This window comes from Siphateles boraxobius, unplaced genomic scaffold (assembly GCF_051911475.1).
Source record: "Siphateles boraxobius isolate OS27281-9 unplaced genomic scaffold, OSU_SipBor_1 130, whole genome shotgun sequence".
Classification (NCBI taxonomy): domain Eukaryota; kingdom Metazoa; phylum Chordata; class Actinopteri; order Cypriniformes; family Leuciscidae; genus Siphateles; species Siphateles boraxobius.
This window is the reverse complement of record NW_027508734.1, coordinates 15,907,623-15,923,876: the sequence shown is the minus strand read 5'-3', so window position 1 is coordinate 15,923,876 and position 16,254 is coordinate 15,907,623. Positions and strand designations below refer to the sequence as shown.

The 16,254-nt window shown below is 37.9% G+C and overlaps 3 protein-coding genes across 3 annotated transcripts; 1 reads left to right on the top strand and 2 right to left on the bottom strand.

Moving 5' to 3' along the window:
- Nucleotides 1–22: 22 nt before the first annotated feature.
- On the top strand, nt 23–859 carry LOC143736585 (E3 ubiquitin/ISG15 ligase TRIM25). The gene is given in 2 exon segments (XM_077227269.1): nt 23–324; nt 326–859. Coding segments are annotated over 2 exon segments (738 nt in total). The 5' UTR covers nt 23–27; the 3' UTR covers nt 767–859.
- A 3,974-nt stretch (nt 860–4,833) lies between these two features.
- Nucleotides 4,834–9,646, bottom strand: LOC143736583 (butyrophilin subfamily 1 member A1-like). The gene is made up of 8 exons (XM_077227268.1): nt 9,435–9,646; nt 8,214–8,270; nt 7,219–7,566; nt 6,719–6,991; nt 5,879–5,986; nt 5,692–5,718; nt 5,573–5,599; nt 4,834–5,460 (listed from the first exon to the last, which is right to left on the bottom strand). Exons 2-8 carry the CDS (start codon nt 8,266–8,268, stop codon nt 4,913–4,915), a joined length of 1,386 nt encoding a protein of 461 aa, XP_077083383.1. The 5' UTR covers nt 8,269–8,270; nt 9,435–9,646; the 3' UTR covers nt 4,834–4,912.
- Nucleotides 9,647–11,466: 1,820 nt separating this feature from the next.
- On the bottom strand, nt 11,467–15,377 carry ccdc166 (coiled-coil domain containing 166). The gene is made up of 7 exons (XM_077227267.1): nt 15,080–15,377; nt 14,924–14,977; nt 14,427–14,481; nt 14,146–14,290; nt 13,815–13,894; nt 12,132–12,308; nt 11,467–12,034 (listed from the first exon to the last, which is right to left on the bottom strand). Exons 1-7 carry the CDS (start codon nt 15,184–15,186, stop codon nt 11,774–11,776), a joined length of 879 nt encoding a protein of 292 aa, XP_077083382.1. The 5' UTR covers nt 15,187–15,377; the 3' UTR covers nt 11,467–11,773.
- Nucleotides 15,378–16,254: the final 877 nt, after the last annotated feature.

The window sequence follows — 16,254 nt, the reverse complement described above, 5'->3', positions numbered from 1 at the left end:
TGTGTACACAGTGAGTCAGCAGCAAGTATGTCGGCCACGCATGAAGTTCCACACAAACCCTTATTTGTGAGCTGTGATTTATGTGTGGAGGTGAAAACTCCGGCAATGAAGCCCTGCTTGAAGTGTGAAATCTCTATGTGTGCTCAGCATCTACAGGCCCACCTGACCACTCCAGTGCTGCTGCAAACCCATCTGTTGACTAACCCTGTGGAATCAGGTTCCTCTAGTCAAATGGCCAGCAAATGCTCAGCTCACGGCAAACTAGTGGAATACTACTGCCTGGATGATCGTGTATTGGTGTGCATGTTTTGTGCCATCGAGGATGGACAATCGGCTGCATAACATGAAGACGCTACAAACTGCCTATCTGGAGCTGGTGGATCAACTGAAAGGAGAGTTAGAGACACTGGCTCAGAGGCAGATCCAGGCAAATAAGCTGGAAATGTGGCATAAAGACCAAATTCAGACTCTGGAGGACTGTGTTAGTGAGCTCATGGAGACCGGATCAGCCCTGAAGGATCTGGTCTTTACAAGTTTAGAGACCTCAGTATCTGCCAGACTGGGGACACTTCAAAAAGCCCAGCAAGCTATCAGTTCAGCTCTGAAGGAAAGGGATCATTTCAGCTTCTTGGAGAAATTTGCCAGTGTACGGAAAGCTATGATGGACGCTTGCATTGTGGATCTGAAAAAGGGCTTGGAGTCAAAACCTGATCGCACTAAATTAATTGAAAATATTAAAAAGTCTGGACAAATTATTAAGAAGTAGGAGGATAAACTCCAGGCAAAGTTTCTTGCTTTTGCCGAACCTAAATATCACTCATTTGCACAGAATGAAGCAAACGTGGTCTCGGAGCTGACCTTTGACCCTATAGGGCCTGGGATGACTCTGTCTAAAGATCTTAAAACACTGTGCTTCAACTCCTCTGCCACGAAACTGTCCGAGAATCACATTGTTTGCTGCCTGCAACATTTTGAATCAGACAGTCTGCGCTGGTTCTTCCAACTCTCCCAACATTTGGACTGGACCATTGGTCTTTGTGACACCTCAGCCACTAACTTTTATTATTCAGAGGTATACGGACTGAAGAAAAACAATAATAATCTCTCTCTTTTTAAAAACACATATGAAGAAAAGAGCATTATATCACAGAAGAGCGTAAGATCACACAGAGGGCATCAATTACAGCAGCACAACAGGGTTAGGTTTGGATCTGAAACACATGTGCCACATGAATTCCCGGCCAACAGTCCATGGAAGATAGAAGTGAACTGGGACTATACTTCACAGCTGCTAACCTTTTACAGCAGAAACAAAGCAACCAAAGGTTTTTTACTGTGTGAACTCAAAACAAATATGTACAACTACAGACTTTGCCCCTTTTTACCTTGGAAAAGATAACTCTACAAACCAAAAGAAACCCGAGACAAAATGACCTGTATGTTGCAGATGGCAGTTCATATACAGAAATACTCTGTGTGCTCAAACAATAATCAGAGATAAAAATGGCAAAAGGATCATTGTAACATATTGTTTTTTATTTTCTGTTCTTTTTACTTGTTTTGGTTATATATTATGAATGATATTTTTAATTAAATAAAAATGTTCATGCCGTAACCTGTTTTTTTGTTACTTGTGAAAATATATATATTTTTAAAGCTTATTTTAGCACTCATTTAATCTTATTTTAAAGCAAGTTTTAATGTAGAATTGTAATTATGTTCTTATGTAAATGCATACTAAATCATAGTTCCCAAATGCCATCATCGTACCCAAATGTTTAAGTTCTAAGTGATTAGGGAGGAGATGAGTCTATTCCAACAGCAATTAACAATGATAAATTAACTTTTTTTTTTTTTAGCATCCTGGACTCCTCATCATCCATCTTCTGGATGAAGAATCTCTTTCTTAAGATGATATATTCAAAAATATTCTGTGAGATATTTCTGTCCTGCATATAATTAGACAAGATGTGTTACTGTAGGATGATGTGTAAAGTTAATGGCGTTTCTCTCATAGGCACAGTGGAAGAGAATTTTAACCATTGTGTGTGATATTTATTGTGTCAAACTTTATACACCAGAATGTCACTTTTGTTTCTTTTGATGTATTTGTTGTACATCAAAGTACAACAATAATGATTATTGCTGAAAACTTGAAGAACTTACAATGATAATAAAGACTGTTGTAGTCAAGTACATTGAATAAATATATGTTTTAAAATGTTTAATTTAACCTTGTTAATAAAAAAGTCAGACATAAGTCATGATTCCCCATGGAACAAAAAGGGAGGATGAAATAAAAATGTGTCTCAGTTAATGAGTTGTCAAAGTAGTAAAATAAAAAAGGTCACAAATGAACCATCGTGAACATCTCTTTATCCTGGCAAATATAATTTCATTAATATATTAACATGCACCATGAAAATACTGCAAACCGAATCCAAAGGTCAGTCTCTGTGTATAAAGAGAGTCGTAGAGGGTTTTAAAAGAGGGACTCATGTGAAGACTGAGAGAGAGATCTTATTACATTTGTAACAAAAAGTTCTGAATATGTGAAGTGAAACAAGAAGATCAGCAGCTTTTGATGAATGTACTCAGATATCAACTCTTACCTCTCATGTGATCAATGTTAAAGGGTTACTTCAGGATTTAGCATTAAGATTTGTATTAGTAGAAAACCAGTAGTATTTTCGAATTACCTTGCTTCCCCCCCTCATTTCCCCCTGATATGAGAGATTTATGTATTTTTAGTCTGGAAAAAATCCTCCGATGACGCAAAAATCGTCATTTTGCGTCATCGGAGGATTTTTGGGCCAGAGGCTTAAAACTACAGCCAGTACTAGTAGCTAGTTCCGCATGTTTTCACTACGCCCATATGGGGCGGGATCTCACTCACAGAAAGTAAGATATTGTCAGCCATCTTTCTGTAGAAGCTAAGCTAACAGGCTCTTGCTCTGTGTATAAAGTTTGTATAGTGGGCTAATCACGATAGCGGAAGGTAACGTTAGTTTAGAAGTTGAAATGACAGAAGGGGATTTCGAAGATCAGTTGCGCGAATCTGATGCTCGCGGCTACCTGTACGAGCCGCAATACAGCGATGAACAGTTGCGGGAGATGGAGGAACAAGATGCGGCCGGAGCAGCTGCTGCAGCAGGGGAGCAAGACCTGACTCGAGCCCGGCCAGACTCCAGCTGGGGCGGACTGGAGCTGTCAGTGCTCACGCTGTGCGCCTATGGAAACAGATAGAGAGTCCTATTGCTGTCGCGAATTTCAACGATCCCATTTTCTTCTGGACGAGATAAATTGGAAACGCCAGCCAAAGCCCGCAGGGACAAACGGACGGCTTAGTGTAAAGTGAGTAACGTTATTTGGTTTGTTTTTCTTTTTTTTACCAAGACGTAATGTACAGAGTTTGGACACCCGGCATTATCACAATGTTCTTCCCTCGTAACGTTAGTCAGCTGAGCTATTGTTGTTATATTTACATCTATGATAGTATACTGTGTGCAAATAGTTCGCATTGCTAACGTTGTGCTTACTGTTTTGTAGACAATATCGCCTAACAGCCTATCGTCACTTTATGGAATGGTTCCAGCAAGGCGAGCGACTTGGTAAAGACTATCGTCTCGTTTTGCCCACCTGTGTTGTCCAGGACATCAGACGGAAATATCCAGCTCCTGACTGACAATACTGTGAATGAATATAAGGAAACAGCCGAAGCTCTGGAAGAGCTTTGAGTGTAAAAGTGTTAATATTAATTTTAAGTTAATATAAAAGTTATAACTCCCATCGGTTGTGGTTCTTTTTATAAACCTTTAAACCTTTACTGTTACTAGAGTATGTATTAGCCTAGAGAATGTGTGGAGAAATTTTTCGGATACTGCCGCCTGTAACCGGTAGGCGTGGTTTGGGAGTGGCCTGGCCTCGTAAGGGCAGCAAAGCAAGTGCATTCTGGGAGTTGTTGTCTTTCAGCCACATGAGTAAAAAATACATTTTCTGCCTTTTCTCAGTCTAGAATGCTTCAATTTAAAAAATAATTTCACATTTCTACTATATAAATGATCACTATTAAATACACATTCATGTTCCCAGAGCTGAAGTATCCCTTTAAAATCAATTATCATGTTTAAAATAAATTCATTATTGCTTGAAAATCTAAGGGCAGTTACTCTTTCAATTTACACTTCCTCAACAACCCCAATTCACCACCAATAAAGGTTCTTTTTTGGCTTCTTTAGTTCTGTAAAGAACCTTAAACATCCACGGAACCTTTCCACTGCACAAATGTTCTATATAGGGAAAAACTTTTCATCAGATTATTAAAAAGTCTTTCACACAAAGAAAAAGAACTGTTCTGTGAAAGGTTCTATGGGGAACCAAAATGGTTCTTTAATGGCATCACTACGAAAACCTTTTGGAACCTTTTTTTAAGAGTAAAACACATTCTTAAAGTCATTCTCAAACTGCATGACATTAGTAGGTTAAATGCTGGGGAACTTATCATCGATCTAACTCTCTGTGTCTTTCACAAATAAAAAAACACAGTCTAGTTGGAAAATGTACAAACTCTTTGACATTTTGCTTATTTTAAGAGGCAGTGTTGAGTTGGCCATTAGCGACTGCTGCAAATCATTTTTTTTTCAAAATGTTGAAAAATGTCTAAACACAACATCATACAAGATTATGAACACACTTATCTATTCTTTGTAATGGTGCTAGTAAAATCGAGGTCATGGGTTTGATTCCCATGTATACCTTGAATGCAATAAGTTACTTTGGATAAGTGTTTACCAAATGTAAATGTAAAGAAAGTTGACAAATAATGATAAAAGATGTTGATCAGGAAGCATATTTAATACAATCTATTTAACATAACTGTTTTTAATTTACATTTACTTATTAGTGATTTCATTCATTCGCTGAAATTGACAGGTGAGATGATCATTGGGGCTGAGTATGTGCTTTTAATGTTTGTACATGGGTTTAAGAAGGGATAGAGTTCCTCAGTGAACCACTGATCAGTGAAAGAGTAGATATGAGACTTGGAGTCCACATCATAAAAAGAGACCAGACCCTCCTCATAATCCACAAACACACCCACCTTCTGGGGCTTCACTTTCAGCGAAAGAGAGACAGAGGTTCCAGCACAGGCACTATACTGGTTCCCATTTCTCAATCTCACTGTCCAGTATCCATTCTGAGGACTCAATGTGATCTTCCCCTTTCTGTTAATGGATTCTTTGGCAACTCCTAAATCCCAATCAGTTTTTCCCTTCACCTGCACGTCAAAATAAAACCTTCCAGAAGAGAATCCCTGCTTTCCCAGGACATTACCACATTTATCAAACCTCGCAGGGTTGTCTGGGACATTCTGTTTTTTTTCTCCACGTCGCACTTGTTTGCTGTCATCAGACAAGATGAGAGATTCATGAGCTGTATCTGGATCCAGCGTCACATCCACTAATAAAAATTAGAAAATTATTATATTTCTATAAACATTACATGGACATATTGAGGGCTGATGCATAACTAATATACTGATGCCATATCACCATGGATTAAAAAGACTTACCAGCATATTTTCTTCTCTTTGCGATCTCTAAAAACAGAAATTATTTTAAATGTATTTACAATTAATTTAGTCGAACACAGAAAATTCACAAGTCACATAAGATTACAATGCATTCTCACCTTTTCGAATCCTCCTCAAATAGCGAACTGTAGAAATTGTAAAATAAAAATAAGATAAATGATTATATCACAATTATATAATTATAATTGCACAACAATTTCTTTCCGCTCAGATGCAACTACAAAATTAAGATTTACATTTTTTAATTTATTTTGTGTTAAAATGAATCAATGAAAATTAAATCACCTCTTCTTATGTAAACAAAAGTGGCAATTGCAACTGTAGCAATGATGCCAAACACAACTGTAATTGAAATCCAAATGACTGATGTTCTCCAAAATTGAAACATTTTACCTGTAACAAAAACCACCATACAGCATGACATGTGAGCAATAGATAGGCCTAGATATTTTATGTTAATTACAGACAAACAAACAAAGGCGAACAGTACATTTTCTGTTCTAAAACATTTAGGCAACAATAAATTTGCAGATTAAATCATAATTCATTATGAATCATCATGACTGCATCAAAATACCTTGAAAATGTGAGAATGATTGTAGTATTTTTTTTTATTAAATATATAAAAGATGTTTGCAGAATAGTCTGGGTACTATATTAACGAAACCAGCCCTCAGTAAGTCTCTGTGATAACTGTTTTATACCTAAAGTTTATGGTAAAGAGTGGGGAAGCCTCCAGCAGACACTGAATGATACAAGTTTTGGGATTTACCTGTTATGTACACTATCTTGATATATGGTTTTAACATGGTCTCTTAATGATCTTTTAAAAAAATAGAGCACTTGGCGTCACGCCACTATAAAGAGAAGCCAGAAGGATGATTAAATAACTGGCAGGCGAAATAAAAATGGAAGATAACCCAATGCTCATAGGTTAAATAGGTTGGAAGTAAATGTATAAGAATGAAAGTTCCAAATGAGATTGTTAGATGATCAGCTGGTGCTTCATCTTTGTTGACTGGACCAATAAAGTCTAATCTTTGCTATCTGGAACTTCTCGACTTGAGTGATTTCTTGCAAAGAGGGGAAGCCTTTTTCATGATAAACTACCAAAATCATACTTACTTGAGACACTGATGTCCGTTTGCAGCATATGATGTTTCAGTTTGACTCTGCAGTGATACTTGGTCTCACTGTTATGCACAGTGATCCTGTGTTTCACGCTGAAGCCCTCTGCATTTTTATGCGCTTCTTTAGTATCAGAAATCAAAACATTTCCTTCACTGTCCAGCCACAGGAGCTCAGGTTCAGGGTTCCAGCCTTCACATGCACACAGCAGACAAAGCCCTCCTGAATGATCAAACTCCCCTATAATGATCAGTGGATGAGTTCCTATAGCTGCAGAGATCAAGGATAACAATAATTCATATTTTACTTGTATATTGTGTGAATTTATAAGTTTATTTACAAAGATGCTGTAAATCTGACAGAATGTTTCTGCCTGAGCTAGTTTTTGTGTGAATTTGTTGCAAAGCACATCCAATCACTAAAAATATAACTTTTATGAAAATAATATAAAACGTCATCAAATTCATTACAATATATAATTTCAGTAGTCTGCTCACCTGCGACATTAACAATGACAGTGATATCATCATACCAGGAGTGAGACTCAATAAAACACTTGTAAACTCCTTCATCAGAGACTTGGACTGTTGATAGTTTGAGCGATGCATTTCCATTCTGTAGTAGATCTTGGAACAGTGCTGTTCTCCCTCGGTAGGACTCACTGTGCTCCATGATTCTGTTTTCATGATTTACATAGAGATGCACTATTTCATCTTTGTCAAGTCTAAACCATTCCACTTTCATGTCCACAGCACTGGTGTTGGGTTTGATATAACAGGGCAGGATCACATCTTCACCAGCAACAGTGAAGAGAGGCGCTGCAGGTCCCACAACATTATACAGCTCTAAGACAAAGAAAACCATGTCTGAACTGGTCGTAAAATATTAGTGACCTTACAGCTCAACATGTTAAGACATGTGGTTTTATTAACCACATTATATAGACTTGGTAGCACTGCATCTTTAAAATGTAAACACTGTCTGTTTTTAATTTAAAGGTGCTCTAAGCGATGTCACGCGTAATTTAGGCCAAAACATTTTTTGTCACATACAGCAAACATCTCCTCACTATCCGCCAGAGGTGTCAAGTCCAGGTTCAGAAAGTAAAATTCCTCCTCAGTATTTTGTTCCAATCACCTGGATTTGCTAATTATTACAGTTTTTCAGCCAGGAGATAGAACTAATTAGTGAAATCAGCTGGCTGAGTTAATGGGTGGAATAAACACATGGCAGGACTTTTACTTTCTGACCCCTGGAATTGACACCTCTGCTATCCGCTAGCTGCCTGTCCCCTGAACACACTGTAAAAAAACGCGAATAATAACCCGAACCACGAAACATAAGAAACAAGAAGGATTTGGGAGGTTAGTGCGCGGATGAGGAGAAGGGAGGGTCTAGCTAGCCTCCGTTTTGTTTGACAATACTTTGAACGTCAACAAGAAGTGACGTCACCCAACATCGCCTAGAGCACCTTTAAGGTGAGAATGATTACCTGATGTTAAATCTGTAAGTGCACAAAAAATCAGAGCCACTCCAACCAACTTCATCCCTGCAAAGAAACAATTGCATACAGTATAAGAGAAAGGTCTGGGCATTTATTACTAGGGATGGGCATTCGATTAAATTTTCTTAGTCGATCGTCGGGAGAATTAACGATCGACTATCGATTAATCATTAATATTTTTATATTCAAATTCATTATTTATTTTTATATTATATACTTTTTATAAATTAAAAATGCAATGAAAATACAAAAATACAGCGCGTTTTTCCTCGATTGGATCTTTATTACAAGATGATCAACTTGTGGCAGTAAAACTGGACGTTCGGTTAGGCTAAACTTGAAGATATATATGCGCTGCGGTGCTCGAAAGCAACGGAACCTGCAGCTGCGAGTTTGCGTTCTTAAACAGACCCTCGTTTGTTCCAAAATAATAAATAATAAAAAAAAAATCATGTTAAACAATAACTTAACCAAAAACATAATAATACTTAGATCTGACAGGTTTTGTCAAAATGTAACTCAGAACTATCCAAGAACGGAGTCGAGAAAGAGAGTGAGAAAGATTAGCCTACCTACTGTAACAATCAATTCGGCTAGGCTACTTAACAAAGCCTCATAAAAAAATAACTAGTAACTCACATACAACTTCTACACCAGTCTACTGATTTTTGTTGAGAAAGATAAGCATGTTGATGACATGATCTGGGGTCAGACGCGACCGCAACTTGACCGTCAAGCCTCGTTTACACTTTCGCCTGGCTCTGCAGCGCGAGTCTCCACAGACTGCGCGCACCTCCCCAAACAGACAAGGCGTTTATACTCGACGCGCTCGCCTGTGAAACACCGAATACCGCAATGACGTCATTTTTGCCGCGCTCACCTTCGCGCTCGTGCGGACGCGTCGAGTGTAAACAAGGCTTCAGTCCAGCCGCTGAAAACACCCGCTCTGAGGGGGCTGACGTTGCCGGGATGCACAGGTACCTCCGCGCTAACTTGACCAGCCCGGGGAACACGTTCACTTTCCACTCACACTACGCAACGCAGCAGCATTAGTTTAATGATAATCGATAACAAATTAACGTGATCGACGAAATTCTTAATGATCAATAATCGATCGTCGATTAATCATGCCCATCCCTATTTATTACACATATTATATTATGCATTGAATAAAATAAATACAAATAATGATTTAGTCCAAATGCTTACCTGATTCGTCTTTCTGCTGTAAACACAATCTTTGAAAGACTTGCTATCACTTTCTTTAGAGAAAAACCAGACAAACCAGAAATCACACATTCAAACATTCACATTTAAAGGCGGCGCACGCACACACACCAAACACAGTCTAGATGCCTATACTTGTTGGTTTCACTGTTATCATTAACTAAGAGTACAAATATATATATTAAAAATCATTAATTGTGATAAAGCCGAAATAAAATATAGGACATATAAATGTTAATGAACCACTTCATGACTTATACATCTTTATGCCACTTAAAACTACATCTGCATTTTCTTTGGTAGTTTCTGAGTTTGTATTTATATTCAGTTCAGGTTATTTAAATCATTAAAAGGATAATATACCCCAAAATATAGTCATTATTTATTCAAAACCTATATGATTTTCTATTGCTTAAAGCAACACCAAGGAACTTTTCCTCTGCGGTCGCCCTACAGGTTGGAAGCAGAATTGTCCATTACCGCTGTCATAAATAATTTAGCCTACCGCAGCCTACTGTCGCACGCACACGCTAGCTGTTTATCCAGCACCGGCTTTGGAATCAACAATGGCCACAGACAAGGTAGAGTATCATGCAAGATTTTATGAAAGACATCACAAACAAAGAAAAACTATGTATGCCGTAAAGCAGTCGAATTTTGTAGTTCTTTTTGTGCTCCGGTTACTACCCGAAACCCTTAGTTACATAGTGCCAGTAAAAGCGATACAGACCACGTTAGGCTATGGCAGACGTGTCATACAACCTATTGTAAGTCGATGGACCATCACAAGGGTCTTGGAAATATATTATGAAGGTTGAAAAACTACATACTGTAGACCAACGCTACTAACGCTGCCAGGAAAGATTAGGCTATAATAGTTTTTGCGTTTACTTGCATAACTTTTGTGTTGATATAGGCTATATATTTACGCCCAGCTCTTTATTTCATTCTCCAAAGTTTCTCTGGGGAAATTTTTCGTTGAAATTTTATGACCGAATAAAACTTTCTCGGGCAATTCAAAACGCAGAATGCAAGTGAATGCAGAATAGAGATATAATTTGTTAGGATCATATAGACCAACGCTACATATTTTGCCGTACACTGTAAACCTTTTTACAACTTTCAAAGTCCTAGCACTTTCTAGACACAAGTAGAAAACAGCCAAGTCCACTTTAGTCCTAGCCTGCCACTATTTCAACAGTAAAACAGCCAAGGTAGCGTGCCTAGTGAGAGCTAATCACGTAGCTGCTAGCAGCTTCCTCTTTCTAACTAGTATAGCTAGTCGACAACAAATCTATGTCAATAGTTTAAATCAAGTTAAATATGATCCAAGTGACATGGCCTCATCGTCTAGTTTGTCATACTGTGAGTGTGTAATGACAATAAAATAGGCTACTTGGTGATTCCACGAGATAGTGGTAGATGTCTGAATAGTCCATATTTGGCCACTGCGTGGGGTCATTAATCCAGTTTTCGACCATTTCAAAGACACACCTCTGTAACACCGTATCCAGTAGCTTCTTTTTCGACCGGCAAAGAGAGTGTGTATGTTTGTGCCATTTTTGCTATCAAGAAACTTTGCAGATCTAGAGCGAGTTCTGTTCTCAGAGGAATCCGTTTGTTTTCCCCAAAAAAGGGGCGTTACCCTTTGATGACGCAAAAGTAGCATTGGTCTATAGTGTTACTTTAAGATTTTGAAAACTGTTTCAACTATTTTTGTCCATATAACATAGACCCCATGACTTTCATTGTATGGACAAAAAAGAGATATTTTCAAAATAGAGAATGTTTTTGTTTACAGTGACAGCAAAGCAAACTGTACACAATCTTCATTGGTATTGGGTTTATACAAGAAAAATGAATTTGAGAATTTGAACAAGATTTGAGAAAAGTGCCACTTGAACTGACGCCTATATAACCGGTTCTACCAACCATTCCGAGCGGGACTCAAACTGTGGTGTCCGGTGTGGGAGGTGGGCGCTCTAACAAGGAGGCTAAAATCCACAGCCTGTCGCTAGAGCACCTCTTGAGATCAGGGGAGTGAGTATAACACACACAGCTTTTACTGGCCTACGTCCGTTACACCTATCGATACACCTCTATGTGTATGCGTTTCACAATTTTCAAACTATGGCACCAACTGGAGCTCTTTCTGTATCTTGGTCTACCGAGATAGTATAGAGATCACTAAACAAAGCATGCTTTTTCTCATTTCCTTCAGCAAATTCTTCTCGAGTCTTACAATAGTATTCATATGTTTATTGAAAGTGACTGAGGAAAAATGTCATGAAACAATTCGCTTGTAATTGAACTGGCTCCAGTTATTGGTTGCTCCTCTGGGGGTGTTCTTTGTTGTTTGCATCCGCTGGTGTTGTGGATTTTGAGCATGAGGAAATACGCTGGGTGCGAAGCTTCTGCACATACTCTCGCTCCAACAACAGTTGTCGTCGATGATTCTGTAGAGCATCCCGTTGACTGCGTAGAACGTTTTCTCTCTGGACAAGGTTTTTTAACTCCTCACACAGGCTTTTATTCTTCTGATAAGCCTCATTTGTAAAGGATATAATTTTGTGAGATGCCTCCTAGGGAGAGGGAAGAGAAAACACCTTGACTCAGTAGCTCCTATGGTGCTTTGACATACAACCATGCTGATTGACTTCACAACTAGCATTCACTCACCTTGTTGGCTGAGATAGTCAAAGCTTGCACCTGGGCTTCTGCCTGTTGCTCCTGGCTCTTCATCTTTCTATTGAAATCAGCCTTGAGAGCAACCAGAGTCTTTGAATGATGACACTGCAAAGAAGTCAGCTCCCTCTCCAGCTCAGTGATACAACACAACTGCTGCTGTTGTAGAGTCTACGTCAAACACAAATACATAAATATGTATATAAAAAGCCATTCCATCTCAGTGCAGTATGGAAACAATTATGTAATCCTCAACTATATGAAAATGCTGACACTAGTTTACACTTATTTCAGAACCTATACAGCACATGAGCTTTGAAAATTTAATTCAATTCAATTCACATTTATTTGTATAGCACTTTTCACAGTACACATCTACTCTTGTGCCCTACTGTTTTTCACTTACTATATAGTAGGAAAGTATTCGATTTCGGATGCAACATATCACTATAAATGGCCATGTACGGAACATGCCATTTACATAGTCTACAAACAGTGCAGTCCATCCTTCACCTAACCACAGGCTCCACTGTTCACTAAAATGTTAAAACGCTAAATTATAGACTACAAAACACAACTACAAAACACAACAAGCCCCAACATAACAGAAGATTAAATAATAAGACAAAACAGACAAAATAACACTTAATTTTAACATTTATTCTCCTTTGGCAGTCTGACTCAAAGCATGCTGGGAACTAGAACTCGGCTGTACTCATTCCATTTAAGTTCAGCTTAAACGCAGGGTAGGCAATTTTCAGAAAGGCTAGCAATAGCAAGCTAGCTTTGAAAGTATAAGATCCAACCCTGCCTTCAGAGTACTGTCTAAAGCCACGCCTCCTTCAAAACACATGAATGGAAACAGCAGGGAGCAAACAAAAGCATCACGAGACTCGAGACGGCGTTAAACTACCTCATGTCTCAAAGCACATAACATTACAATTATAATGAACATAAACAACTCAAAGAGCAATGACCTGTACCAAGTGACAGCTGCAGAAACATTTCGGAATCGATAGTGTTGCCATTGAAATGCATAAATTCGAGTCATAAACCACTCAGAGTATAACGTCACAAGTTTCCATCTCCATCTCCAAATGACAGTAGTTATGGAGTGAATGCAGCATAAGCTCGTTGTTTTGGTTAAGGAGGAACTGTAAAAGGTATCTGCTGTTTCGGTTGCCGTGCTCGGTGACTGACGTCTGTCTAACTCTACATAGCATTAAACACGCTGATGACATGTGATGTCTGCGTGAGCAGGATGACCGGAGGGAATACAATACATACGTTGACAGGCAGGTAGGACATCGTATCATTGCACTCGAACTGACTGCAATGATTGGATGAACATTTTATGGTCCTTCGCCTTCCACAGATGATATATATATATATATATATATATATACATATAAATAAATTTAGACCACTTAACTAGTGGTCTAAATGTATTAGTGATTGCAATTAGAATGTGAAGAGACTTTCAACCAGTCCAGCATAACAAAAACATTTCTGGACCAAATCACCTACCCTCCCTTAAATATAATCAGTTATTGAGTTCACTTAACTTTTTTCAATTAAGTAAAACAAACTTTTCGTAATATTTCTCATTTAATTTGGTTCATTTAACTGTACTAAGTCAAACACAAAAAAGGAATAAAAAAAGAGAGATCTTGCTACCTTAACCTCTTTTAGGTCTGCAATTTCAATATTTAGCTTGGCCAGCTGATTTTCCGCCTGCAGGATCTCTCTCTGCAACTCTGAAAACACAAACAACAGACTTGAAGTGCAACATTTGATGTTTCAAATGTTATCATATAATCAAGTAGCTACTATCTGGGATAATCTGGCTAACTAACTGTAGTGAGCAATTGATTGTAGCTGTTGTTGGTAAAATGACTTGTAATAATGTATGGGCATTACACACTATATTTTCAGTAATTTACAGTACAATATAACCACACGATTACCATTAGCCTTCATTTCTTGTACAGATAAACACTTGTCTTACCATTCTTCTTCTCCTCGTGTTTATCCTGCATGCTCTGTCTCTGTCTCTGCAGCTCCTCAAGTTCCTGATGGCTCTGATCACTCTGAGTGACTATAGCATTCTGTCTCTTCTCTGCCTTCTTAGAAAGATATGAGATGTACTCTACCTGAACAGCATAGAAAATGAGAATGATTATGATTTTATATATAGGCCTAGAACAAATATTATCAATTATAATGATAATAATTTATAATTATTATATTAATTTTTAAAAACAATTGTGTTAATTTGTGAGAACTTACATTTTCTTTACGTGTCTGATCTACCTCTTTCTGAAGAAACTCATTTTCTTTACGTCTGGAGTTTATTGAGTTAAACTGTCAAACATGAACACAAATGCAGATCCATAATATCTGTCAGTTTGAGCTACTGGCTGGACTGCATTATTATTATTGGTCAATCGACATGAAAACACAGGTTGGGGGAATGGTTTTTTTTTTTTTGCGTTTACAATATTGCAGTAGGCTAGGCTGTACATGTGCACTCTTTAAAATATACAGTAAGTTATGCCTAAACGCTTACGTGTTTTACACGGCCGCATTTTCTAGCAGAAACACATGTATGTAAACAGCTTTCACAGCTTTTCACTTTCACTGAGGAAATTTCATTCGTGGATACGAATCTGTGGTGTGTGAAAGACTAGTGAAAGTGTGTTTTGTATAACGTTAACGTTACACAGCGGAAAGTCGTAGGCTGGATTCAGCAAAGAATGTTGTTACTGTTTGTGCAAAAAGGATACAGTAGTTGAACTCTCCTCTTCAGTGTGCTTAGGTTCTCAGTAAGAGTATCATATCTATGGATTGTAAAGCAATATTAACTAGATTAATGAACTGTCTATCTACCTCAAAATTGATTTAAACTGTTATTTGAATACTACAGAGTCCAGGCAACTCACTCCCTGTGTAACAGCATCTCTCTCTGTGATTCACTCTGTTCTGCGCTCTCAGCCGAGACATTTGCGTCCTGTTGGTGCTTTGACTCGCTTTTCTTCTTCGATGACATCCTGAAACCTCCTAGACAAGTTGTTATCTCGAATACAGCACACTTACAACGACAAAAGGAAATCTAACGTATTTAATCAAGTTCATGCGCCGTTTTCCACTCCCACAGTTGGTTGGTTGCACTGTGTAACAATTGTAACCAAGACAACCAAATATAACATTCGCTTTAAATCCAAAAAGAGTTTTAATAATCTATTTCTACCACTAATATCTAGCGCATACGCGATTTATTATTAATTCTAATTAAATAAATCTAATTATGAAAAGGCAGCAGTGTTTGATATTTGTTGTGTGTTGATATTTTACACGCTGACCGCTTGGTGGAGCAAAATGCTTTACCGGTAGAGTCAGTGTTGCCATGTCCGCATATTATAAACTACTTTGCACTTGTTTTTTTAATTAAGTCTCTTACTAAAATGGGATACAGACACTGATAGTGGCTCCCTGGCGCCCATTATACAATATCATTATACAATATGGTTCACATTGTTCACATCCCGCAAATTATATACATCAATAGCCATTATGGTGGTGGTGGTGTGTATGCCATCTCCTGGAAAGTAGTTTTTGCAGGGTGGGTTGTCTGATATTAGGCCCTATTGCAAGGTTTATTGGACTTATTTCCAAACATAGTGTTTGGCCGCATTGTTTGGCACAAAATGTATTAAAGTTTTAATAATCATTCAACTACGAGCATAGGGAAGCAGCACAGGAACAATGTCGTTGGAATCACTTTCAGAAAGATTTGAGCTGATGAACAATAAAATAAATTCCACAGCCAATCAGAATCAACTTAAGGGTTAGTTCACACAAAAATGAAAATTATCCTATAATTTAATCACCCTCAAGCCATCCTAGGTGTAGGCTATATTACTTTTTTCTTTCAGCCAAACACTATCAGAATTATATAAAAAAAATATCCTGGCTCTTAATTCCAAGCTTTATATGGTAGTGAATGGTACCTTGTTTTTTGAAGCCCAAAAAAGCACATCTATCCATCATAAAATTAATCCATATACGGCTCCAGGGGGGGAAAAAATGCCTTTTGAAGTGTAGTGAAGCGATGCGT